The sequence below is a fragment of the Corvus cornix genome, chromosome Z (genome assembly GCF_000738735.6).
Source record: "Corvus cornix cornix isolate S_Up_H32 chromosome Z, ASM73873v5, whole genome shotgun sequence".
Lineage (NCBI taxonomy): Eukaryota > Metazoa > Chordata > Aves > Passeriformes > Corvidae > Corvus > Corvus cornix.
In genome coordinates this window covers 66,980,004-67,005,345 of record NC_046357.1, presented here as the reverse complement: position 1 = coordinate 67,005,345, position 25,342 = coordinate 66,980,004, and the positions used below count along the sequence as shown (strand labels likewise).

Below are 25,342 nucleotides of genomic sequence, written 5' to 3'. Positions count from 1 at the left end.
TTTGAAGTTTCTAGTAAGGCAGAAAACAATCCTTTCACCCTGAAATTAATAATGTCTAGTAAAGAGGGGAGTATATATACTCCCCTAGTGAAAGGAAAAAGAGTACATAAAACCTGAAGTCATACAGAAGCTAGGTGAGGTTCCAACATACCTTTCAAGTACAGTATTTGTACTGTATTCGATGTACTTCTAAAAAAAGTTAGCTTTCCTTACATGGCAATTTACATGTGAATAATCAGCTTCATCCCTGGTTATCTTCCACTCAAGACAATCTCACTTTAGATTTGACTTGAATACACATGTACCCAAGCAAACAAATGAAACATCCGGAGTTTGTCAGTTTCATTAGGTTGCTGTCTCATGAACCATAGCATGTCAGAGCCTCATTAGAAGCAGGCAGGTGAAGAGCACATCACCTAAGTCACGAGAGGTAAAGCAGAAATGTGCTGAAAGGCAAGCCTCAATTTACAAAAGCTGAAGTGGAGGATGCGTGACAGTGCTCATCTTGAACCAAATGCCTTCCATGAAAATTCCAGCTGCAGCCTTATGGTTTCTCAAGTGATCACAATTTGCATGGAAAGCATAAACTGCAACAAAACTGAGGAACTGATGCCGTGATCCAGTTCCACACCATATGGCAAATCCAAATCACAGCTCCAGGTGTTACCTCTGGAGCTGACCAAGAAGCACAGACAGCAGCAGTGTTACCCTGAAACAAGCTGGACCTGTGGTGCTCTGCAGAGCTGGTCTGGGCCAGCCCTTCTATTGACTCTTGGTAGCAGCAGCTCTCAGGAACAGTAGCTTCCTATATTTCCCCCAATTCTACCCACTCTGCTGTCTGTCTTCCCCCTTTTCTCCCAAAGTTTTAAGCTATTTGGTAATTTCAAGGGCATTGGGAAGGGGTGTCAAAGTGTCAAACACACTGAATTCCTGTAACTTTTATGGAAGGCACAGAGGTGACAGACTCTGTTAGTGCTCCTACTGAGGAAGATAATACAATGCAATGCGAAGCTCAACCTTGACTAGATACACTAGGAGGAAAAAAAAAAAAAAGAGAAAAACCCCTGCAAACACATGGAAGGAGGTGGTCAGGAAACTTGAGCAATCCAAAAAAAAGTTTGTTCCTCATACGATGGAAGGGCAAGCTGTGCTACTCCTGGCTGCAGGACAGGTGAATACTAAAGATTCACTTGTGTTCAGAGACTCAGCCCTGTAAGACAGGGTTAGAGGGAGAGAAGCCATGTATGTGTGAGCAAGTGCAGCTATCTCTAATTCAAAGTCCCTGAGCTGAAATTTAATATGGGAGCATTGTTACATGATCACTCAATTCCTACTATCTGCTCTAATCATTTGTTTCTCACCATGCTGAGGGACAGAATTACCATTTCAGAATGAAGTCTGGTCTAATACAGATGAGCTGTTCTTATATTTTACAAATATTCAAACCAGAAGAAGGCTTCAACTACATTTGTTTTTCTATTAGACACCAGAGATCCCTGCAGGGATGACTTCTATCCTTCGTAGATTCATCGGTGTTTAACACATACTATATATTATGATTTTAATAAGATTCATCAGCTGTCAATTACAAACCCCTGGAAATTCAGGTTCATTTGTAATGATGCTCACAGATCTTATACTCTCTGTTTCTTAAAGAAAAAAAAACTATATTCTGCTGCTTTGCACAAAGAAAGTGGTATCAAAAGATTTTTTAAAAGTAATAAATTAAACCAGTTACAGTTACCGGGAGTTTGTATGTAATTAAATTTGGCCTAGCAGAAACTCACAGCTTTTCTAGTCAAAAACATATCTTAGGGTGAAACTTTGCTCATAAATCGTAAGAAAATCTGCAGCATGCCTTTGAGTCTGTATGAGTTCTGTAGTTTTTAATTAAATACAGCATAAATAAATGTAATCACTGGATCAGTTTCTTGAGAGCAATTTATTTGCTGTAAGATCAAACACGGAATTAATGTAAAGCAAAAATAATGATTTTTCCGCCCCACTGGTCTGCCTCTCATGTTTACCCATAAGCTAATTTAAAGCTGAATTCCTACTTTCCTCCTTTGATTAATTCTCATGCTTGATCCACTATGCAAATAAATTATCATAGCAAATTTTCAAGGGACTTATTTTCAGTAAAGAAAGGGGAGTTGGCTATGAATTAATTACTAAGTACTAACCTACAGCCAAAAAACGGTAAAAGACTCTTGTATTCGTAACGGTTTATCTAGAATTTGAAATCAGATCAATAAATACACGCAGTTACAGGAAACCATTTACTTGCCTAAAGAAAGAATTTACTAATAAGCAGCGCCATTTCTTGTTCATCCTCCAAGTCAATGGGTGCTAGAAACAGGCTATTCTTTATCACGGGGAAAAAATGGTAATTTGCTCCTTGTAAAGAGCTAGACAAATCTATACAATGCATAATATAAATAATTCTAATCCTAGCTTTTATAAAAGACATACAAAGCTATACAACACTGAAAAAGCTAACAGAAGCCCTAACTGTTCAGGCAGCTTCCTGCTTTAAATATTAGAGATGCAGTTCTGCTGTGTTAAAAGTTTGCATGTGCCAAGCAATCCAGTTCCATCACTCACTACGTTATTCACACAGATTTACTGTACCCATCATGGCCCTCACTCTCCACACAGATCTGATCAGTAACTGACATTCTTCCTGCATTTCCTACTGAAATGATATATTAAAAAGTCGGGTTGCATATGGTCACAGCAAGACTCCAGCAACACTCTCAAAAGTTATTTCATTAATTTTAATTGCATTTTGAAGTGCCAGAGAAGAACATTAACAGTTTACATTCCATTCCACGTATAGAATAATAACTGGTTATTACTTGCAAATTATTGTTAAAGCTCCCGCTGACATTAATAGTGTAGGGTAAGAACTACAACACATTAATCAGCTTTGAATTGCTGATGAATAAATATCAAAAAGCCTAATTCTAGTAACTTGAAAAGCTTCCTTTTTTGTGCACTTAAATAAAACATTAAGCTTTTAAATCTTGTCTCGGTTTTGAAAGACAGGTGTCTGCTAAGGAAGGCAGAAGACCCCTTGAAGTGGCAGATATAACCCCTTTTTCCTCCAAGTTATTATATTTTGAAATCAAGGGCCTTTAGGCAAAGATGTGGGAAATAGGAATAACAGTTCTTTACTATTACATATCTATGTGTGTATAACAAGGCAAACAAACAACAATAACTGCGGCAGTAACAGCAGACAGAATCACAAACCCAGCCCCAGCCCTCTCGGCTGTCAGGCCCTTTCCCCTCGGGTGCAGTTCCGCTCGCAGCCGGCAGGGGCGCTGGCGGCTCCCGGTGAGCAGGGCAGGTGCGATGGTTCCCCCGCGGCTGCAGGGGGCGCTCCGGAGCGAGCTCGGGGAGCACGCGGCACCGGCGCCCTGGGATCCCGGGAAGGGATGGGACAAAGGCTTCACAAACCCCTGGGCAGCCGATCCCGGGCTCTCGGGAACAGCAGGCTGGAACGGCAGGCTAGAGCGGCAGGCTGGAGTGGCAGGGACGAACGCAAATCCCGGGTGGCAGGCGAGATGTATCCAGATGGGAGAACCCCACGGAGGCCCAGGCAGGCAGGGCGAGCAGGGCTACAGCGTAGCGAAAGCTCGAAGCAGCAGCGGGGCAGGGCAGCCACAGCTCAGCCTCCAGCAGGGCAGGGAAAGCGGCTTTTGGGGTCCCGGCGTTGTTTCCAGCAGGAAGAAAGAACGGCCAAAAAGAAAGAAGCAGCAGCTCCTTTCTCTGCAGCTTCTCTCTCCGGACGCTCAGAGCGAACTGCTCCCACACCCAGGTGTAGACAAAGGAGTAGCCAGGCCCGCCCCACTCCCCTTTTTGTCTTTCTTAAGTACAGCTATTTGTCCCCTAGCAACATGCCTATGGGAGAAAATTCCTTTAACAGGAAAAAAACTAAAACTAAACTAAAACCCCAACAACCTATACACCCATTTGCTCATCAGGATGGTAGATATGGATGCAGGTTTGGCTTACTGAGCCAAGTATATGAGTGAGTACTAATAAACCCAAGTCTTGTACCTCGATAAAAATAGTCAGCCAATTTCCTCACCTCTGCATCCCAAATGGAAACACAGGAGTGAATACTTGTTGGGCAAAGCTGGGCAAAATTATTACAAGAACCTTATCAATGATAAAAAAGATGGATGAGATGAAGTTCAATAGTAAATTAGATGCAATTACTTCTTGCAACTTTTTTTCAAGTTATTTTCCTCATAATGAAAAGCAAAACCTATGGGCAGCAAAGGTAATATTATATTTAGATAAAAGTTTTTGCGGTTTTTTTTTAAGAATTTGGAACAGTTCCAAGAAGGCAGCACAAAATTGCTGCACAACTACACACAAATTTGCAGTGTAAAAACATTCATGTCAACGGCTAGACTCCTTTGTTTGAGATCATCAGGACCCCTGCCACTCAGTACCAGTCAGATGAGTTTCGGAATTCTGTCATTTATGTGCCCCACATGGATACATGATAACAGCTTTCAAACATTATCAACAGCTGATATACTCTGTAGAAATTAGTCGTGAAAAAGAGGCCTGTAAACTCTCTTTGAAAATAAAGCTTAATAAAAACAGTATGCTTTGACCAGAAAAAAAAAAAGGTAACACAAAAAAAGAATCCACCAAGCCCACATTTGAATTTGTCTTGTCTTAAACACTTAGAAAGCAACAGCAAGGAGCCAATATAACACAATCAGTTCTCTGATCACAAATGAGTATCTAAGTGAGCCCTCAAAGACACAAAAGGCACAGAAGTGTGCAGATCATAATTCAAGCTTGTACTGCAAGTGTAATTCTTCAGCTGTCATTACGTTCATACCACAGGCTGAGTTTATATCACAGAAATATATATTGCAGGGGTGTTCCCTTGACTCTTTGAAAAGAAAGCTATGTAGAACATTTTGAATAGTGCTGCCACAATGGTTCTCTTTTACAACCAAATAAAAAGCAGTTGCATTCTAAATGCTCATTTTTAGTATTTCCTCCCATTCTTTTTTTTCAGGGGAGCATCTCCATATGTTCTCTAAGAATTCTTGCAAGAGTCAATGCAGGAAAAGGACAAATCCCGTAGTTCCCTATAGCTCTAGAAGTACAGTCCAGTAAAACAGTCACACTTGATCAGCAGCATATATCAAGGCAGGAAATTCTAAAGTCTTCTGGACTTAACTTTTGGGGGAAAAAACAGGAAAAGAAAAGTGGGTTCACTCACCAACTTTAAAAACGCATTAAATTATTCTTGTAAAACTAACAGCAATTGGACAATAGGAAAAAAATAGTAGGGACTGAATTCTATACACTAATAAATTTGGAAGTTCATCTATGAATACTTTTTGGCAGAAATTAGTACGATTTCATTGTGGGATAAACTTTGAGACTATTATGTAGGCCCTTCTCTTACAAAGTTTAGGAGCTGTCTTTCATCTCTGATTATTACAAATCAAAATTACTAGGCTGGCTTGTCTAAGAAAGAAGATTTTAAAACCCAGAAATCTGGTCAGGAAACAGAAACTTTGCATAGCCATCTGAGGGCAGAACAACAACTCTGTTTTGCAGAAAAATACAACTGCGGCAGCATTGGAAAAGCATGCAACACAAAATAACTGTATGAGCAATGGGACACACAATATCCTTAAACCAAAAAAAAAAAGTTATTAGGCACAATCTGGGCTTTGAAATATTGTCTGATACAGCTCCATAAACAGATTCACAGGCTGGAAATCAACTGAGCACAAGGTTTGTGAAGATTTCGATACAGAAAGTGGTGGGAGAAATGGGCATAGAAACTACAGAGTCTTGCAATTCAATAATATATATGGAAGAAGAATAAACAAAAGAAATACTAACAAAAGGGTACCTCTATAGCAAAATATGACTAGGAAACCATAAAATACAAGACAGAAGATAAAAAGAGCTATGAAACAGATTTGCTATACTGAGAAGCTGAAATGAAAAGCCAAGGAGCAAGAGATGATGGGATAAAGGAGTAGTACAGTCCATCCAAAAAGCAAAAAGATAATGAGTTCACCAAGGATACAAAGTAAACAAGGAAAATTTTAATTCCTGAGATGACTAGCCAAAAACATGTGCAAAGTGACTAGAAGAGAGAAGATGCTAAACCTATCTCTCCAAAGCAAGTAAATAAGTAAACTAATAGATGGACCAAACCACCAAAATCAACACATGCCCAGTTTTACTTTCTGTGAAGCTGACTACTGACAAAATAAAGACAAGGTGTGACTGATCAGTAAAGCCCTACCATGGGAGCAGGATTAGAGATGGGCTGGGGTGATGTGCCCATGAAGCTCAGGGAAGGATGTAGGCTGGGACTGATCACAGCTGCTGCAAATAAGCTGAGTTGATCTCATCACCAATCAAGAGAACCTGACGATAGGTTTTGCTTTAGATAAACTATAAACAGCTGAGAGAATCAACTGGTGCTGTTGTTTCTCCCTGAGTTCAGTAAGAGTGTGAATGTCTCCCAGACTTAGCCAGGCGAGTGTGGGGTACACAAGTACATGGCTCAACCACGCTGGTGCTGTGATGGAGCTGTGCACTGCAATTGCTCTCCTCTGCTATGTGTGACTTGTATCTGTATTGTGTTTTCAGTATGCTTTGCATCATGGTGCTAAAACAGAAATCCCATGTACCATCAACTACCTTCAAATAAATAAATAAATCTGATGTTAAACGTTACACCTGACAACAGGCCACTAACACGAGAAGCCGGAATACAACTGTCCAGAAGAAGTATAAAGCACATCCAACAGCAAAAAATATTCCAAATTTAATTTAGGACATATGCAAAGAAAAACTATTTTTCTAATAGAGGAAGACTAATGGAAGACTTCTAGTTAAAAAAGTGTTTTAAAACATGTGGGCTCATATAGCCTAAAGAAAAGGCTGAGGAGACACAGCTCCAACTAAACACAATCAGAGGCGGACAGTGTTTTTGCGAAGCATGGATGCAGGTCAGTTCCATATCCCCAGCCAGCAGTCCTGCTTAGCCAGTATGCACTGCTGCATATTGTAGGCAGCTGGGGAATGAACAGCATCCTCAGCTTTCTCCACAAGGCAGCACCCTTTGCCATTTTTGACCCCAGAATCTGTGTTCTCTAGTCTCTTGCATTTTTTACAGGGTGAAAGGAACCATTCCGCAGGTGTTAACACTGCTGACCTAATGCTGGCTGGTCATAGTGTTATCAAGGACCAGGCTCAACGACATAGATAATCCCTTCCTATGTCCTACGTTCCTGTGGATGGAACAGCACTTTTTTGTTTGTTGGTTTGGGGTTTTGGGGGGTGTTGTGGTTTGGTTTTGGTGGTAGTGGTGGTTTCTTTTGGTTTGATTGGTTGTGGTTTTGGTTTTTTTGGTTTGGTTTTTAACCAGATGGAGGACTATTTTTGTATTCTCTAAACCATAATCTAATGCTCTCCCAGCATTCAGATCTCCCACTGGATCCAGTGGAATGATTGTTAAAGCATCCAAGAAACATCCATCCCTACAGTGTATTATGACTGGAACCAAGATTATGTCTCTCCTCATTTTTCAGTTCTACCTATGTATCTGTATGGGCTTTACAGAGAACAGAGAACTCCCTGGATCTTCAGTTACCAGCCCTTGTCCTTCCAAGGAAGTCTGTTCTCTTGTGCAACTTGCACTTTTAGAAGAGGATGCTCTGCACACATTCTAGTCTACATTCTGATGACAAGACTGCATCAGTTACAACAGCACTCTAGCATATGATGAAATTATGCCAAGGCAGATTCAAAGTCCTTTAGGGGCAACCCTAATGCCAGTAAAATCAGTAACAAACACCCCAGAGTTAACCTTTTGTTAAATTACACCAACAAGACATTTAAAAGTCATACCTACCTAAACTCTTATTGCTGCTAGTTGGCCAGGAAGCTACTCTATCCCTTAACTTTTTCTTTTTACAAGAGTCATCCGATTTCACAGAAAGCTCCACTTCCTCCTTCTTGATTTCCTGTACAAGTTCCATGCGGCACTGACTAAAATCCTGGAAGGAAATTTTTCCATTTTCATCTGCTCCCAGCTGGTGCATGATCTCTGCAACAGACGCCTCCATATTCAGCTGGCGGCACACCATCAGCAAGTCATTCCTAAAGATATTTTTAGAGGGAAAATGGGGGCAGGGGAAGATTGGAAAAGTGGGAATAGAGAAAACAAAATAAACAACAACTTAGTTTAGAAGAAAAGTCTAATCTGGATATGCATTAATGCACAGACATTTAAAACCAAAAAGCCAACTACTGAAGAAAACAAAATCTTGAAAAAATTTCTCCAGGAACTGAATGACGACAGATGCATATTCATCAAATGACAAATAATCACATTCTATATAAAATAGGGGCAAACCAATTCAGCCAGATCTGAAGCAGCAGCTGTCTACACTATCAAAATCTGGGTGCCCCATTCTCTCTTATTAGAATTTTTTTTTTAACTTACCACTACTTTGCTACTCTCACATTTCGCTGCTTCTTTCATGCCATCCTTTTCTTAAACACTTTTTGAACTGGATTGCATAGCACTACCACATCAATTTATACCACAAATAGTATGAGTGTGTTTCTATGTTACGGCTTCTTTTAAGAAGCTTAAAAGCATATGGCTTATTTCTGTGTTGTACAAAATCTTTCTGTAGAAGGAAAGCAAAGGAAATGTGTAATATTAGTATTATGTGAATTATTAGCATATTTAGAAATATTATTATTTCATTACTAATATCAGGGCATTCAGAAGGTTTCCATGAAAACATGATACATTGAAATATTCAAAGTTTTTGCATGAACAGTTTCACTGAAGTAGTTTATTATCAGAATCAAGGCCCATTCTATTCTACAGAAAGATGTACGTTGGATGGATCTCTGTAAGTCACTTCTATGCAGGAATTCCAGAGCTGCAGAAACAGAATTCTTGTGAGAGTTGTTTACAATAAAATTAGATAATAATAACAGTAACAACAGTAATGGTTATGATGATGAGGATGACGATAACAATGATGATGATAATAACAACATGACCATGTAGTTTTAAAAAATAAAAACAAACAAACAAAAACCCCAATAAAAATAGCAGAAAGCAACCAAATCTCTACTTATGACAAGAAATAACTTTATTATAGAAGAATTAATCACATAGGCCAAATATAAGCTATTATTAATAGCAGTTCTATTTTTGTTCTGAGTTTTGCTCTTAGATTTGAATCTGTTCAACTAATAAATAATCTCCATGGCTCAGTTCCCTGTTTTTAAAAATTAAAACAGTACAAATACCATCTCACAAGGGTGTTGCAAAGGAGAGTAGGGATGACAACAAATTCAGATTTTTACATGGGGAGTGACAGATACCATTCAGCTATGTCTATGTATCTGTTCTCTTGGAACAGATCAGGCATAGCCATCAGATTGAGGGACTCTGCAGAGGTGTGCTAATTTTGGAATGAGTATGAGGAAAAGCAGTGCAGGGTGATTTTGCCATGGGATTCCAGGACACAGGTCTGTTGCCCTGGCCTCAGAAGAATTAATCTGCTATACTGTGGTGGGAGGAGGCTACGGCACTGGTAGCACACCTTACACAGCCCTGTTCGTGACAACTGTAAGCCTCTATTTCACTGCAGCCCATAGGGACATGTCCAAACTCAGCACTGGTTCCCTACAGTCTAAAGGTGTTACACAAATACAAACTGATTTATAAAGGAAATCTGGCAATTGTTATACTACATAACAACAAGGAGAAACCATATATTTTCTTAAAACTATTTAAATTTTCAGCTAGTAAAAAGGTACCATCATTTTGCCAGGAAACATTTACTCTTTGCTTATGCAACTTGCAGTCTAGGGGCACAAACACCTTTGAAGAGGGAAGTCAAAATTATAAATGCAGCCAAGTTCCCTATGAAGAGCGGCCAGAACTCCACTACTAAGTAAGTAGTAAAGTAGGTACGTTTATTCCAGCGCTGGGACACATGGGGGATAGATCCTCCAAACCATCCGTGCCGACAGCTGCATTCAGCTGGGTATTTACAGGGTTACAAGTTCCATATTCATTAAGTTTCCCAACACGCCTATACATATTCATCACCTAGCCCCGCCCAGCCTCGCTTCGTATTATAATGAACCCAAAAGTCATTTACATCCGCGTTGCGCTTGCGCAGTGTGGTTCGGTGGCTTTGGTAGGGGTCTTCCGAGGGTCTTTTTGATGAAGTCAGGAGTCTTCATCATCCTGAACTTTTCACCTTTCTTCCCTACGCATGCTCTTTTGTACCCCTGGCCTGGGTTTAAGCTTCGAGACTGGTTTGAGCTAGTTTTGGGATGAGCGCAGGATGTCTGTCTGAGACTCCCTCTGCCCTTATCAGTGGTCTCTTATCTTTTCTTCCTGCCCTGGTATGCTGACCAAGCTGGATGCATTGTTCCTAACAAACTAATTCTCCTGCTTCCCATCCCCCTGATTCACCTAGAGGCAAGTAGAGTAAATAGTGTAAGAAAACCTGTTCCATGCAGTTGTGTCATGAGTCACTTTTAGACCAATACTGTAGATAAACAGTAATCTATTTGAAACATTATTTTTAAAAGGACTAATCTAAAAAGGACCGACTAACGGAGCGCTCAGAGGCAATAAGAAGTTGCTGATCTGAAAGATGTACTGAAATCACTCCAGATCACTTTTGCTCTTGGTAGAAGGGTGTTTAGTTTAGGTCCCTTGTGCAGCCACCAATCTCCAGAGCATCCTGGACCTGCTGCTCCATTTGCTTTCTCACAGCAAGTCAAGCCCCTGACTGCTTAAACCACAGAATCACATCAGTTCTCTAGCTTTGAATTTTCTATGAGCAACCACAAGCAAACAATCCTGGCAGCAATCCCAGAACTGTGCTCATCTTCAGTCAGGAGTATTCCAAAAAGCTCACAGAGTGACACCTTTGGTTCAGAATAAACTTTTAACAGAGTTTTAGATGGGGATAGAAATCATTGGGTAAGAGGCTCCAAGCATCACATGAAGCACGCTGTATCAAAATGTTTATTTCTCAATCTGGATGAACAGAAGTAACACACAATTAATTCCAAAGTCATCTGAAATACCAAGAAAGCAGAAACCACAGTGAGTGTTGTTATAAACATATATTATAGTATTGGCTTCTCGCGAAGTATTACAGTAGATATTATATAATGTTAGAAATGCTTTTGCTGTGTGGATGTAGTTTTCTTTCTTTTTAGCAAGAATGTTAGCAAGTGTGAGCAAGTGAGATAACCTCCAAGCTAACAGAGGATGAGGCCCGAGAAGCTGCTAATCAACACTTTGTCCAGAGAACAAAAGGGCCCAAAGGCTGCTCCGCCCGGAGAACGGGTGGCCAGGAGGGTCCGAGAGCCCTTATCACCGCTCTGCCCGGGGGGCAAAGAGGCCCAAAGCTGCAATCAGCCCTGACTGTCTGGAGAATTAAGAGGTCCACCCCTACCATCGACTCTTAACCTAGCGGGCCCAACCCCAAGAATCAAAAAACGTAAAACCACACGGCCGAAGACTACGCATGCTCTAAAAAGGCGGACCCAAGGAGTGGCCATGCAGATCAATTCCTGGAAAAGTTTTAATATGAATAGAGAACAGACAGTAAAAATGGTATAAAAAGGACTAACCTCGAGCATCAGGTGTGCTCTTGGCAGAGCGCCAAGACACCCGGCCGTTATCCGTTTGCTTTATTTTATGTGTCTCTTATTGTCTTTCTATTAAACCCTCTAAATTCTAACAGGAGAGTAAACCTCGTTTTTCACAGTGTGTATCACAGAAGCCCTCTGTATGACACTATGATCTTTGGCAAAAAAAGCATCTCAAGGTTAGCACCCAGCTACAGAGAGAATTTCTGAAGGTCACCAGACTAGAAGACTATGTCCACTGCTGTCTGCAAAACATGAATAAAAACAGTATCGTCACCTACATGTGAGGGTGCGGGATAAAGAATTTATGTAGTTTTGTAGTCCACCTAAGGCCTGATACATGTCTTGACCTTACAGAAGAGAAGAGGTTCACTAGCAGATAGAGCAGTCCAGTAGACTGGGAAAGAGGACAAACATCCACAGCAGTTCTTACTTAGTCTGCTTTCTTAAAGAAATATTTTCTAGAACAAGCAACAAACACAAAAAATAATTTTCTGGCTCAGAAACAGATTTCATTACCTTTGTCATAATCTAAACAGTTGTATCTCCACAGACCTTGTCACATACAAATACTTTAGGAAGGTTTTTTTTTTTAACTCTCCAATTTCCTCAATTATTACCAATTGTAACGGTTTAACAATACAGAAGCTATTACTTCATCAGGTGCAGATCATCCTGATAAGACTAAGTCAGCATTTCCACATTATCTTTTAAAGGAAGTGGCAAGGCAAGACTGAAATTGCAGCTTCTGAAGGAATAATGAGCACAGCTTCAGAAATGCTGGAATTTTCCACCTGCTGCAACCTGGATGTCCTCACGAAAGGTCAAAGAATGAAGAACTACAAGTTTCCTGCAACAATACCTCTGCCTGACAGTTGTTAGGATAAAGGCCTGCAGTTCTCATCTCAGTTTAATAAACTGCATTCATGACCATCACTGCTATTCATACATGAAACAACTCATAAATTGATGTGTAAACAATTTTTACATGTATATTTGGAATACCCTCTGCATTGCTAAACAAAAGAGTATTTTCTTTGGGTTTACTTCCTAGTGCCAGAGTATGTAGTAGTATTAATCAACCCTTTCTTAAATGAAAGTATAAGGTATGCAGTAAAACCCATTTTGTTCACTTTTGTTGTAAAGTTCCATTCCCTTATGGCTGTCCCAATGCTCCCTATTTTCTGTGTACCAAATATATTGTCAGCACCAGGCAAAAGTTGTAAATGAGCCGTTTTCAGTGAAGCTGATGTGTTTGTCAAGGCATAAATAACGTAAGGCAGGATGGGATGCAGAAAAGGCACATCAGCTGGACACACTTGTTAAAATGCTGAGCAGGAGTACTGTTGATACTGGGATCTGAAAACTCACACTGAGGCTTCAGTTTTAACATCTCGGTGTGATCAGGAAGGGAATTCACACAGATGGGTTTTTTCATGCTACACAAAAACCTGGGAAGACGTAAGAGTATTGACTGACATTTGATCGTTTTATAGGATTTTTTTCTCTATTTTTGCTCCCAAACATGAAGGAATGAAAACGAAGTGTAAACATAAAGTTGAAAGCAAATGGGGGAAAAAAAGGTTACTAAACCAGACTGCCGTCCTACAAGGGGATATTTATTCTGTAACCACTGAGTTCTGCGTAGTGGAAGTCTATATGGCACTAAATGGGATCTTGCACATTTGCCTTATTATAAGCACAAGAGACGAATTGTATATAACTCAGCAGACAAACTCTTATACAGAGGAAGACAGGCAATTAAGCCCTCCCAGTGTAGAAAATACACCAGACTCAAAAAAGTCTCATGACTCACCCATGGGTGTCTAAGCTGCTTTTTAAGAATGCCACAGCCTCCACTTGTGCTCTGTCCTAGCACTTCACTCTTCTGCAACTTTCCTAATTTCTGTTTTCCCAGATACAGTTCAGATTGCTACTTCAGAAGGGAAGTGAATACTCTGTTTTCTGCCATCACAGTGGATAAGAAAAATAGTCTTTATATATTTAAAGCCCATGTTTCACCTTCTTTTGAGTAAAGAACCCCATTTTTTGCATCTCTAATCATCTTACATAAGCTGCTCTTGTCTTTCTCTAAATGATCCACCAACTGAATGGATGACAGCACACAGAACTAGACACCAGCTTAAAGCATACACTGAAAAGAGACTAAAAGTTGAAAGCAGAAGTCCTGTTCTACAACAGTACAACTCTGTTAATTCAAATTTAACTTGAGAACCACTATAAATTTCAGAAGTGTTTCATCAAGCACACATCCTGTACGTCTACCACCAAATGTGCTGTTGTCTACTTATCCCTACTTTATCTCAGTTGATAAGCAATTTTTCAAGCAATACCTTCATCTGTCAGCACCAATTGTCACTCTTATCCCCCAGCAAGTCTCCAGTTTTCCTTAGCTTGGTGTCATCTCAGATTGAAGAAAGTTTACCCATTATTATGTCACCCAGATCATTAATCCTTAATAATGCTGACCTAATGATGTCCAGGCCATCCTTCTGATTTCAATTTGATACAGAATTTTATTGGTAAAACAAACCACCGGAGTCTAACGACCTCCAAGTATAGCTCAGAAAAAAACCCAAACTCTCTCTTATTCTAGTTCCTTGACTTGCCTACAAGTGTCATAAAACAACATCAAAAGCCTTAAAAAAGACAAGACAAAGGGCATTTCTTGTTTCACTCCCACCATAAACTGCTGACACTAGATCTAGATTAGATGGGTTTGACTGAACTTTTTCTTAACAAATCCATATTCAGCAAGTTGTCTGTAGACTGACCCCCATCTCAACACATTTTTGAAAAAAAGCAACGCATTTTATCTTTCCCCATTTTCTGTTACTTCCATCTTTTAGAAGAGCTCAGGAAAAAAGAATGGAAAATAATTCTGAAGCTGTCCTTAGGAATAATACACAAAGATCTTCAAGTACAACTAACTAAAACAAGTCCAAGCACTCCTCAAATTCTTTCTTCCCTCTACCATCTAAGGTATTTGTTACCAGTCCTATTTGCACAAACAGTCTCACTATATGTGTTATTTTCAGTGTAGAAAGCAAAACAAAACAAAAAAGAGAAAACACCTCACACTTGTCAGCATTAGTCAGCAGCAGCTCACTGGCTCCCTCTCTTGGGTACTCTTTCTCTGTTTTTTCTGTCACTTTTCCAAAACTGTTTCCATACTGTGGGACAATTTCACACTTGAAATTCCCTGCTAGTTTCAATTTCTGCATGTTCAGGTGCTTGTTCACAACTAACTTGCAACTTGATCCAGTTCCACAATGCTGAGCATCATCAGATACAAGACAGGGTTAACAATCAGCCAGCCCCAAAACCCTGTATGCTTTATTCATAATTCAGCCATCTGAGCTTTTACTTCACAGCTCTGTCCTGCCTTGGCTACCTCTCACAATACTATTCCAAGTGGGCAGCCTATAGCACCACTCCTTCCTCTGGGGGAGCAGGGGACGGTTCCCTCCCCACCTCCCCACCACAGTGCGTCTGTGTGTGTCTCTCCCCCGTTTCATACGAGATACGGACAAGACAGCCAGCCCCCGACCAGTACTTCCCAGAACAGAAATGTGTTTTCCAGATGACACAACAAATGCATATTCTACTCACTACAAATAGCTTTAACTTTGTTCTCTGATCACCTACTCCGTACTGATAGCACAAACTGCATCTCTCAACCTGTGTCCCCTTTGTGGCCAAGGCTCTCATCTCTGGAGACTGAACTGTTGCAGGCAAACAAAGGTCCATCTGTCAACAGAGAAGCGGAGTTTGTCAATAGAATCTCTGCCATTCTGTGCTTTCTTTTGTGCTGTTTGCTAGTTTCAAATATACTGCTAATACACAGTAACAATTCAACCTACAGACTTGGTCAGCAACTACCACGAGCACAGGTTTCATTCAGAGATGGTCTGGTCTCTGCCACCTGACTTAGCCTCCAAAATTACGTAAGGGATTTCATCGAATAACCACTAATACTACATAAATACTGCTCTTTTCTATTAAATATAAAAAATACTGCTGCAGAAAAACCCTCAGAAGAAAGGAGATATTGAATGTGCTGATTACAATTAAGCATTACAGTGATGTTAATTAACACAGGTCAATAATGCAAAAGTCACTGCACTAGGATGAATTCCATATATGTACTATTTATTCTAAAAGATGCATGTGAATGTTCACAGTAAAAATAAGGTGGATTTGAAAAGCCACGTATCCACAGCACAACTTTTCCTTTAAATGCCATTTGAAGCCCATCCTTTGGACAACACTCAACTAGGCACAAACACGAGCCTTGTTAATGCCCTTCCTCTACCAGCTGAGATACCAGAGTCTCAATAAAACCTCCGCTGTCCTTTTACACTTCCGGAAATGAATTCACTTTTAGAGGGATTTCTTAGTTCAGATCATTTGGAGTGAAGTGTGTTTAAAAATCAAGCAGACATAACCAGAGGGATCACAACTAACCCCCAAGCTCTTTTCTCCCCCCCTCCACCATCTTGTGCCAACATTAAAAGTCACACAGCCAGATAAAAAGTCACAATATAAACTGGCCATGCTGCAAAGAAATATTTCTTACTGAGCTAGTGTACAGCTAAGGTGATTCCTTGAACAAATTCTAGTGCAGACAGAGTGAAACTTCAGGACCATGCACAGTAGAACAACTCATCTGGCAGAACAGGCTGACTTAAAAAATCATGAAACCCTCCACTTGCTACTCCCAGTTTACTGCATAAGGAGTGCAGGTACACAGCTGAGGGGTGTGTTTTTTGCAAGAAAGGCCAGGTGCCCAAGTATTTTGTGAGGTTACTTACTTCAAATCAGAACATGTATGACCTGTTGCTTCAATCAATTTCAGGTAATCTCTAGCCTACCCCAGCAATCAGAGACAAAGAGGACTGTTAAATAATTTTAGAAGCCATCCACAACTATCAGCAAAGTACTTGCATGTGGCACCCTCAAACAATAAATACAAATAAAAACAAGGAGCTGACTGGAACAATTCTTCTCTTATTCAAATGCCTCCCAACAGAGTCAACCCATCCATGAATTTCAAACTATAGGTTTTGCCAAATTAAATTTGAAAACATATAGAAAGTTGCTCCTCAGCAACTCCTAACACGAGTTTACCAACAGCGGTTAAGGAGGATGCCATCCACCTTGTCTGCTGTAAATGGAAGATGCAGTCACACATGAGCTAAACAAGACCAAATATTTACCATAATCCCAGTCATTCCGCTGGAACAGTCACCAGTGGTTCCTCTGCTATAAACCCAGGGCTATGCATTTGCTAGAAAGACCAAGTACCGAAGCATCCTATGAGGGCCCCTGCTCCCCATCACCCCTGGGAAGAAAGTAACAGAGTATGTTTGTGAAGTTCATCTTTCAGAATTGCCACCAAGAAACCCAAGAAAACAGAAGGCAAAAACATCCCAGTTTAACAACTACTTCTTTTTTCACCACAAAAGGGAAGTAAATGACTTTGAAATTGCTGACTTTAAAGAGAGGTTAACTTCTCTTACAGTAATAACCCAAATAACATGGTACTTGCAACAATCTCAGCAAAAAATAAATAAAAAGCAATTAAAAATAATAAAGATAACATATAACTTCAATGCTTGGAAGCCAGCTGGATGGTAACTTTCAAAGGGATCAAAAAAATTGACATTTGTATTTTCAAGTGAATTACTGTTCAGTCAGTCTTTCCACAGTACAATCTACCTGGACAACAAGCTCCTAAGAAAGAAAATACAGTAATGCCATGTAACAACAAGCCTGAGATATATACTTCAGTCCCTTTTACCAGACTGTTAGTGCCTATGAGGAAAGACAAAAGCAATAGCCTACACAAAACACACCAAGTAACTTCACTAACTTCAAAACAGTAGCAGCTCCAGCTAAAACACCCTTCAGGTGTCTGCTGTTTACATAAGAACAGGACTGCTAACTAATTAAAAAATTTAATATGTTCAGAAAATTCAAGCTGGAATACATTCCTCCAACTGTGTATCAGCTGTAACATATACAGACTTTGAAATACATAATCCCTTAATGAATGTTGATTCTTGGTGTATTTTCTAGACACAGTATTTAACAAAAGGGATACCTTTTTCTTCATCCTAAACTAAGCATGTCTCTCTGGCTTTTCATAGATGTCCACCCACCTGGCTTTCCCCATAGCTTATTCCTTTTTTGTTTATGATGCTCTGAGAGGACCTGTGGAAGACAAAGTTGGACTAAAACCCCACAAAATTCTATAAAACTGTGGAATCATTGACTAAGGCAAGTCCCAAGAGAAACAGAGAAAACATAATACAATCATGTGAGAAACAGCACAGTGCTTCCAGTCACCATTAGACTCGATATACAGTAAGTATTCTGCTGTATCCATATAAAAGCAATCCTTCAGTAACATGGACCACAAACACCGTGACAGCCTCCTAACGGAGAGGGCTGAAGACTAAGCTTAAGGAACAAGACTAGGAACAGATCTGGAAGCTGAAATTGTTTTCAAGACAAACTAAAGCACTCGTGCAAGGACAAAATACATTTTACCAAAGTGGGGTGGGGAGGGGGGGCAGGGAGGGGCAGGGGCGGCAGTTTGGGGGTTCTGGAGATTTGGGAGGTTTTTTCCCCTGGAATTTCTAAAACTGAGTTGGTTTAAAGAAAACACAGAGCAAATACTCCAGACCTCAAGTGAGAATAAAATCCTGTACTGAGGTCTTAACAGCTTTTTTAGCTTTGTCGTAAGAACAGCCCGTTGTATGAAGAGCCAGACTGAAGGCAAGGACTAAACAAAGCTTTGCCCCAATCTTGCTGACATTCTGCAGACTGCTTCTAAATGATGTCTCCTTGTTAGACAGCTGGACTGAGGCCAGACTTAGGACTGTACAGTACTGGGATCAAACTGCTTTTGAAATTTGAAATCCCAGTAGCTGCAAAACTAGCAGCAAAATAAATATTATTTCTCTCACAAGTCTTCAAAGGCAGTTTTTTATTTCCACCTGTTCTGCTAGAGTTGACCTTTCATAAACCTCTTGCTTGTAGGATAAATAGCTTTACCACTCCCTAGCCTGCTGACATTTGAGCACTCAAAACAGCTTGTGCCTGATACTGCTGTCGAACAGCACAGAATACCCTGCAGAGACTAGAAAGCCTCTGTTTGCAAAATATTAACTCATGCCCAAAGTAAGTTCTCAGAGACCCTGACTGAACATGTTTGCCTGACTTCATAAATGGTCATCTTATGGATTTAACACGTGTTTTACCACCAGTGGTAACTTGACTGGTCACAGAGAACCCACACTGATTTTGCTGCTTCCTTTAATCGGTCCTTTTGTGCTTCAATAGGCATCTCTTTAAATGTTAAGCACAGAAGTTGAAGCACATTAGCAAAATCAGGCACTTGAAAAAAATATTAAACTAAATGGTAAGGACTGCTGTGGAGAGTAACAGAGACCATAGAAGAATAAATCTCCTCCCTTAAAAACACAATGAATAGATACATACTTTATCTTCTTGATAGTACTGGTTTTCTCCTCTAGTAGCACACAGCCACTAGATGCAGAAACACTGAGGGGGTGCCAAAATATACTCAGCAAGAAAGCTGGGAATGTCCTACTACTGTGACAACTCATGAAAAAGGGAAGGATCAGCCTGTACTTGCAAAGGCTTTGAGCTCCTAAAGCAAGGTACCACTGAAACCACTCAGGTAACAAATCAAATCCAACAAGTTTCTTTTAAGTGCTTCTGTGCAGGGCTCGAGAAGGCACGGTCATTCAGCACATCCTTTTAACAGGCTGTATAAGCTCATTACAAAGTTAGTACGTTTATCGGGTTTTTAACATCTTACTCTACTTTTACCAAGATTTTCTGTAAGACATTCACCCCAGTGTATAAAAAAAAATTGTGTACACAGACAACATCATTTTCACACAAACTCTACAAACAGAACTTCATTCCACTATTGTTAATATGATGACAAAGTTCTATCTGAACTAAACACTAGCTTTACCTTTCTCCTTCACAATCCTAAAATTATTTATCCATGCTCAAAAGTTAAAATTGGAAAGCTACCATATTTGTAACTTAATAATGAAATTAACTTTTTCTTCACCCATTATTTCCACAGCTCATACCTTAATTTTAAAGCAGAAGTATTTCCTGCAAATTCAAAGTTACCTTCTTTAGACTTTGCAGCGTTAGAATAGAGTAATCCAAAACCCATTGAGGGACTTCTGCAGTGAAGATGAAATTCATTATGTACTAAATGGAATTTCAGTACAATCCATATATAATAAAGCTACAAGGCAAGTAGGTTTCTGAAGAAGACATTAATCTAGCCTGTCACCCAGAAAAACCCAGCATTCAAGACTACATATGCAGACAGTAGCCCACCCCCCCCCCCCCTAAAAAAAAAGAAAAAAAGAAAAAAAAGCACAGGTGTCCTCCCCAAAACACCAACCCTCTGAAATTGAAAATGTTTATAACTGTAACAACAGATTCTGAAGCTTTTCAAAGCAAACAGAATAAAACAAAGAAAAGCAATTACTGCTTTTTCAGTTAACAGCTCTTCGTTAATAACAACAGAATCCAGCTACAGCTGCAAAACTAAAGTTCTGATGTGAACAGTGTTTAAGGCTGCCTTCTGCTCTCAGCAATGCTCATCCAGCTGATCTCAAGCATTCAGAATCCAGCCTTAACTGTGGACTGCTTTGCAACTGAGGAGTTGGGGAGGGTGCAGGGAAGTATTTTTGGTTGGCTGGTTGGTTGGTTAGTTGTTTCTTGTGAAATTACGTCTTGTTGTAGAAGTATCAGAAGAATGCCAAACATTTTAAGACGTTAAAATAATTAAGTAATACATATTAATCCCAAAAGAATCAAAAGCCATTTCACTACAAGCCAACAAGTTAAAGCTCTGGTGTTTTCTTAGTACTCTTCTCTAGCTGGATGCTGCAAAATTTCAATATGCACATGTAAATACAAGACTCAGAGACACTGGTTTAGCATTCCATATCCCATAGCTCAGAGTCTTCTGGATTATAATCACCAATGGTACATGCTTAATTAGGCTTTATTGTTTTGATATCATCCTATTTAGAGCCTGAAAACTAATCAATATCTCAGGTGAGAGCCTGAACACTAATCAGTATCTCAGGACATGCTCCTCCTCTCCATCTGTGCCTGTACTTCCCTGCTATTATTTGAAGCGGTTTATTACAGTTTGATGCCCGACAAAGCATTTCCACAGCTGAGACACCATGCTATTCCATTAGGAATGCAAATAGCTCTTTTCCCCATGCAATATGAACTAAATAAACACGCACACAAAATGCTTGCTTTGGCTGGCATAAGTAGTAAAAAGTATAAAGATCTTCTCTTCCTTAACAGCTCTGGAGCTGGAGAAACAGAAATTTTATAAACAAACTGCTGTATGTGCCAGGCAAAGAAATGACTGACCAAGCTTCAGCCCTGCAAACAAAGGGATACTAATTTTCAAAGATAAAATTTATACTCAGTAGCAGCTGCAAAATTGCAAATTTCAGCCCCATTTCATTGAAAATAAGCTAGTTTTTGAAAAGCTTATGCTAGTGATAGGTTATAGATCACAGGGAAGTCTAGTTCTAGTACACAAGAAAGGAGCTGATTTTACAGTGCTGGCTTCTATCTCTTCAGCTCTTTATACAGATGCCTGGGCATTTATTGCTTATTTATTGTTTAACCCGCTGTAAAAGACCTTGTGACATGCAGAAGTCAGCCTCCGAACTCCACTGGGGCTGCAAGAAAGGCAAAAAAATTGTTGGCCACAAGGATGAGCGAAGGGAAGTCCAAGGAAGCAGGGCACGAAGGAACAGGAAAACCAAGCAACTGGCCCGTATGAAACAAAAAAACCCTCTATGAATAAACCCAGAAGCAAGACAAACAGGATGTGTAGAGTGGCAAGATGAAGTTTAGTGTAAAAGCAGCTGTAACTTTTTTCTCTTTATTTTAATTTGTGACATTAAAAAAGATGCAATTACCTAAACATTAGGGTTCTAAACAACAACAACCCCCCAGCTGCTATACTTCTGACAAGGCCAGTGAGTCCATAAATCAGACCGAGTTGGCTCTAAGACTATGGTGGCACATACTATAAAGACATCCAAATCTGACTGGACAAGTCTTCTCCTGCATCAGCCACTGCCATAAAACAGATTATAAGCAAAATTGAGTAACTACAGAAAGCAAGAAAGGCATTCCATTTACACAGCTCGTTACCCAGGCTATCTAATGAAGTAAAGCCATGTAAAAGATCATTCCTTAAATATTCTTTCCCTCCTTTCTCACACATATAGAGAAATACGTGTCTGGGGACCGTGCTTTGCGCACCAATACACCACATACAGAGATTTAAAGTAAGATAGTAATTTGTAACACCATGTTCTCTGATAAAAGCCAGTTCTGCTTAGAAGGCACAACTCCCCCTGAAGCAAAGTATCAGCAACCTTCAACAATGAATCCACCATCTCCTGAAGGACTTTCAACCACCACCCAGGCCCTGGGCTTTATTTCCATCTCCTCATGAAATCCAGTGTCCCTACTCAGACACATCCTAGAGTTTTCAACACTGTACTTCAAGCAACACTCTGAAACACCTACTTAGAAGAACACAGACTACAAATCTGGGACAAAACTAAGGGAATGTGGATCAGTCGATCAGAAAGGAGTAGCTTGTGTCATGGTAACATCTCTCAATCGTCTGTATGAAACTCTAGAACAGCAACATTAACATTCCCCGAGTAAGGTCTTTAAATTATAAATACACAGAGAGTTTACACTGCAGAAAAACATCACGGTACAGATCAGCAAGTGTGCTCTGAGGAGACAGTGCACACTTTACATGAACGTTTTAAGTTTTCAGATATCAGAATCAATTCCATGAAACCGTAAACAAACGGAAAGGGAAGCAGTCTTAGCACACTGGTTGGAAAGTACACATTTTCAAAGTTTATATTTCAAAACCACAACTGTCAAAATAATCATTAGGCTGGGGGGGGACAGGGGAGGAAAGTGTTCAGGGAGATGTTTAGATAAGAAATATCACAACCCTTGAACTTCATTTTTAAAGTGACTGCCAGTTGTTACAGATTTTCAACAAGTTTCTGGCTCCAAAGAGATGGCAGTGGGGATTCAAGTTTACTTAGCCTTTTTGTGGGGTCATATTCTTAGGTTACAGGTTAAATGGCCAATTTAAGAAATTCCCTCACTGCCCCAGTTCTCTAGAGGCATTTACTCATGGCATGCAACAGCATAAGTTTCATTTTGAAAACGCAAGTTTCCAGCACCTCTGGCAAATCCCACCTTTTGAAGTTCGGTATTTTTTAAATGATGGCGTGAGAGCTCAGAAATACCACTGCCACAAAACCAACTCCTGACCAAAACACATCAACCTTCCACTGGGGCTTATTTCCGACTATCTCCTGCCAATGTACATGCTCACCCTTCCACACCAAAATATCAGCCTGGGTGACACTCCTCAAACTCTCTGAGGACCAGCAGAGGAATTTAAACGGAACTGTGTAACAGGAGTATTGATTAAACCGTACTGACAACCCAAATCATAGGATCCGGGAGAACAGTACGAGTTTTCTCCTAGATTACCTACGACCGGCTTTTTGTGTGTTTACTTGCAAAAACCACCTGCCCGGGGCACGAGGTGATAAAAACCAGGTTTGGAGGCGTCACCTTTCAGCCCCGGCGGACGTGGAAGTGCTGCGGGCAGCGTTCGCCCGCTGTCCCGGGAAGCTCTCGGTGCCGAGGCCCCGCCGGAGCTCCCCGGTGCCGGCGGGAGCGGGGCGGGAGCCGCAGAGCACCCGGCGGGGCTGCGCTCCCGCAACTGCTCCAAGTCGCCCGCAAGTTGAGCGCCGGGGCACGCGGGGCGGGGGGGGAAGGACGGGACGGCTCCGTAGCAGCAAAGAGCCGCCTCTCGCTGTCGCTACCTGCTGATGAAGCCATCCCCATCGCCGTCGCAGGTCTGGAAGAGCCGCCTCATCCTCTCCTCCTCGCCCGTGCTGGAGGTATCGGTGCTGCTGCTGCCGGCGCTGCTCACCTCGGCTACAGCGGCTGCCGCCATCACGCGCCCCGCTCCGGAGGGAGGAGGAGGGAGGTGGGGGAAGGAGGAGGAGGCGAGGCTGCCTCGGGCGCCCGGAATTCCCAGTGCCGCCGCGCCTGCAAAGTGCGAGCGGCAGCACAAAGCGGGGTGGGGGCCCCGCCGGCCCCGCACCCACCGCCCGCGGGGGGAGACCCGGGCCGGGATCCCGCCGGGGCTCGGAGCGGGGACAGGGCAGATGAGGCTCGGAGCTCCCCGCCTGCGCACGGCATCGTCCTGTTTTCCTGACGCCGCTGCCCGGCGCCGGGATCACGGCGGGACCACCGGGAGCGAGCGGGCGGTGCCGCCAGCCCCGAGCCAGCCGCCTCGCTGCCGGGGGACGCGTCCGGCCGCCGAGTGCGGGCCCCCCAAACCCGCCCCGAGGCTCGCTTGCTCCCCTCGGGGCTGGGCAGGGCCGCTCCCGGCTCCGGAGTGCTGCTTTGGCTGCGGCTTTGGCTGGTCTGCGGAAGCCAAGCCCAGAGAAACCAACAAACGCCAGCGTTTTCTGTAGCCCTGCGTTTGCACTGGAGGCTATTTGGTGGGGTATGGTCAGGTAATGCAGGTAAAAGCATTCTGAGGTGCCCCTCTTGACTCATCCAGTTCCTTTCCACTGATCAGATTTTACCTGCGAGGTCAACAATTCGTTTTTCTGTCCCTGAACGCGTTTGCGGGCTATACCCTTCCATGTCTGTTGGTCTCCTTTTCATTTAAAGAAAAGTAATTTTCTTTGCGGGTTCCATGAGGCCAGATGAAAAAAAAAAAAAAAAAATCTTGCCTCTATACTACGGCTTCTTAATTTCCTTTAGTATCTTTGCCACCCTTCTCAATATCTAGTTAAGTTCTAGTCACTGCTTTTTATTCTTATTTCTGTGAAAAGAACTGATACACCACCAGCACTGTGGTGTTTTATCTCTACTGGAAATAGGTATTCTGAAAGGGTCTAGAACAGCATTTCTGTTTACATTAGCATTATGTTTCTTTTTCCATCACTCTGTGATTAATGTGGGACAACTAATTTTTTTTCCTAACCTGTTTCTGTAGTTGAAAAAAAAGACCCTGTTATTTAAGGACATGCGTTTCTCTCACAGTATCAGGTATTATCCTTCTCCTATTAATTAAGTCTTTGAAGACATCCAGTTCATGCCACAAAACATCTTCCTTGTTGCTGAGAGGGATTAATGAATATATAAATTCAGCAAAGTTATCACACTTGTTGCACAGGCCCTTTCAAGTACGCTAACTGATGGCAACAGTTCTAGTTGTTAATATTTATTGTACCTTGATTAAGTAAGTCATTACAAGGTAAAGAGTCCCTCTGGCATTTTATTAACTAGAGCTGCTTGCAAGTGCAAGCACGCATACGCTCACTCTCGGATTCTCTCGGTGTCTGCAGATTTCCAAATTAGGTTGCTCACATTAGTTCTTGCTGGATGACCAGGGCACTGTGGTATGGAGCCAACACACTTCCACACTCTTTCA

General features: G+C 41.3%; 1 protein-coding gene across 2 annotated transcripts in view; it reads right to left on the bottom strand.

The window, feature by feature from the left end:
- MCC (MCC regulator of WNT signaling pathway) overlaps positions 1-23,880 on the bottom strand; it is a 186,562-nt gene extending 162,682 nt beyond the window's left edge. The window contains exons 1-2 of one of the 2 annotated variants that reach the window (XM_039567614.1): positions 23,715-23,880; positions 7,922-8,169 (exon numbers count right to left, since the gene is read on the bottom strand). In XM_039567614.1, coding sequence (XP_039423548.1) covers positions 7,922-8,169; positions 23,715-23,848 — 382 coding nt within the window. In that variant the 5' untranslated portion in view covers positions 23,849-23,880. The remainder of the gene's footprint in view (positions 1-7,921; positions 8,170-23,714) is intronic. The other variant, XM_039567615.1, reaches the window with a different exon arrangement.
- Positions 23,881-25,342: the final 1,462 nt, after the last annotated feature.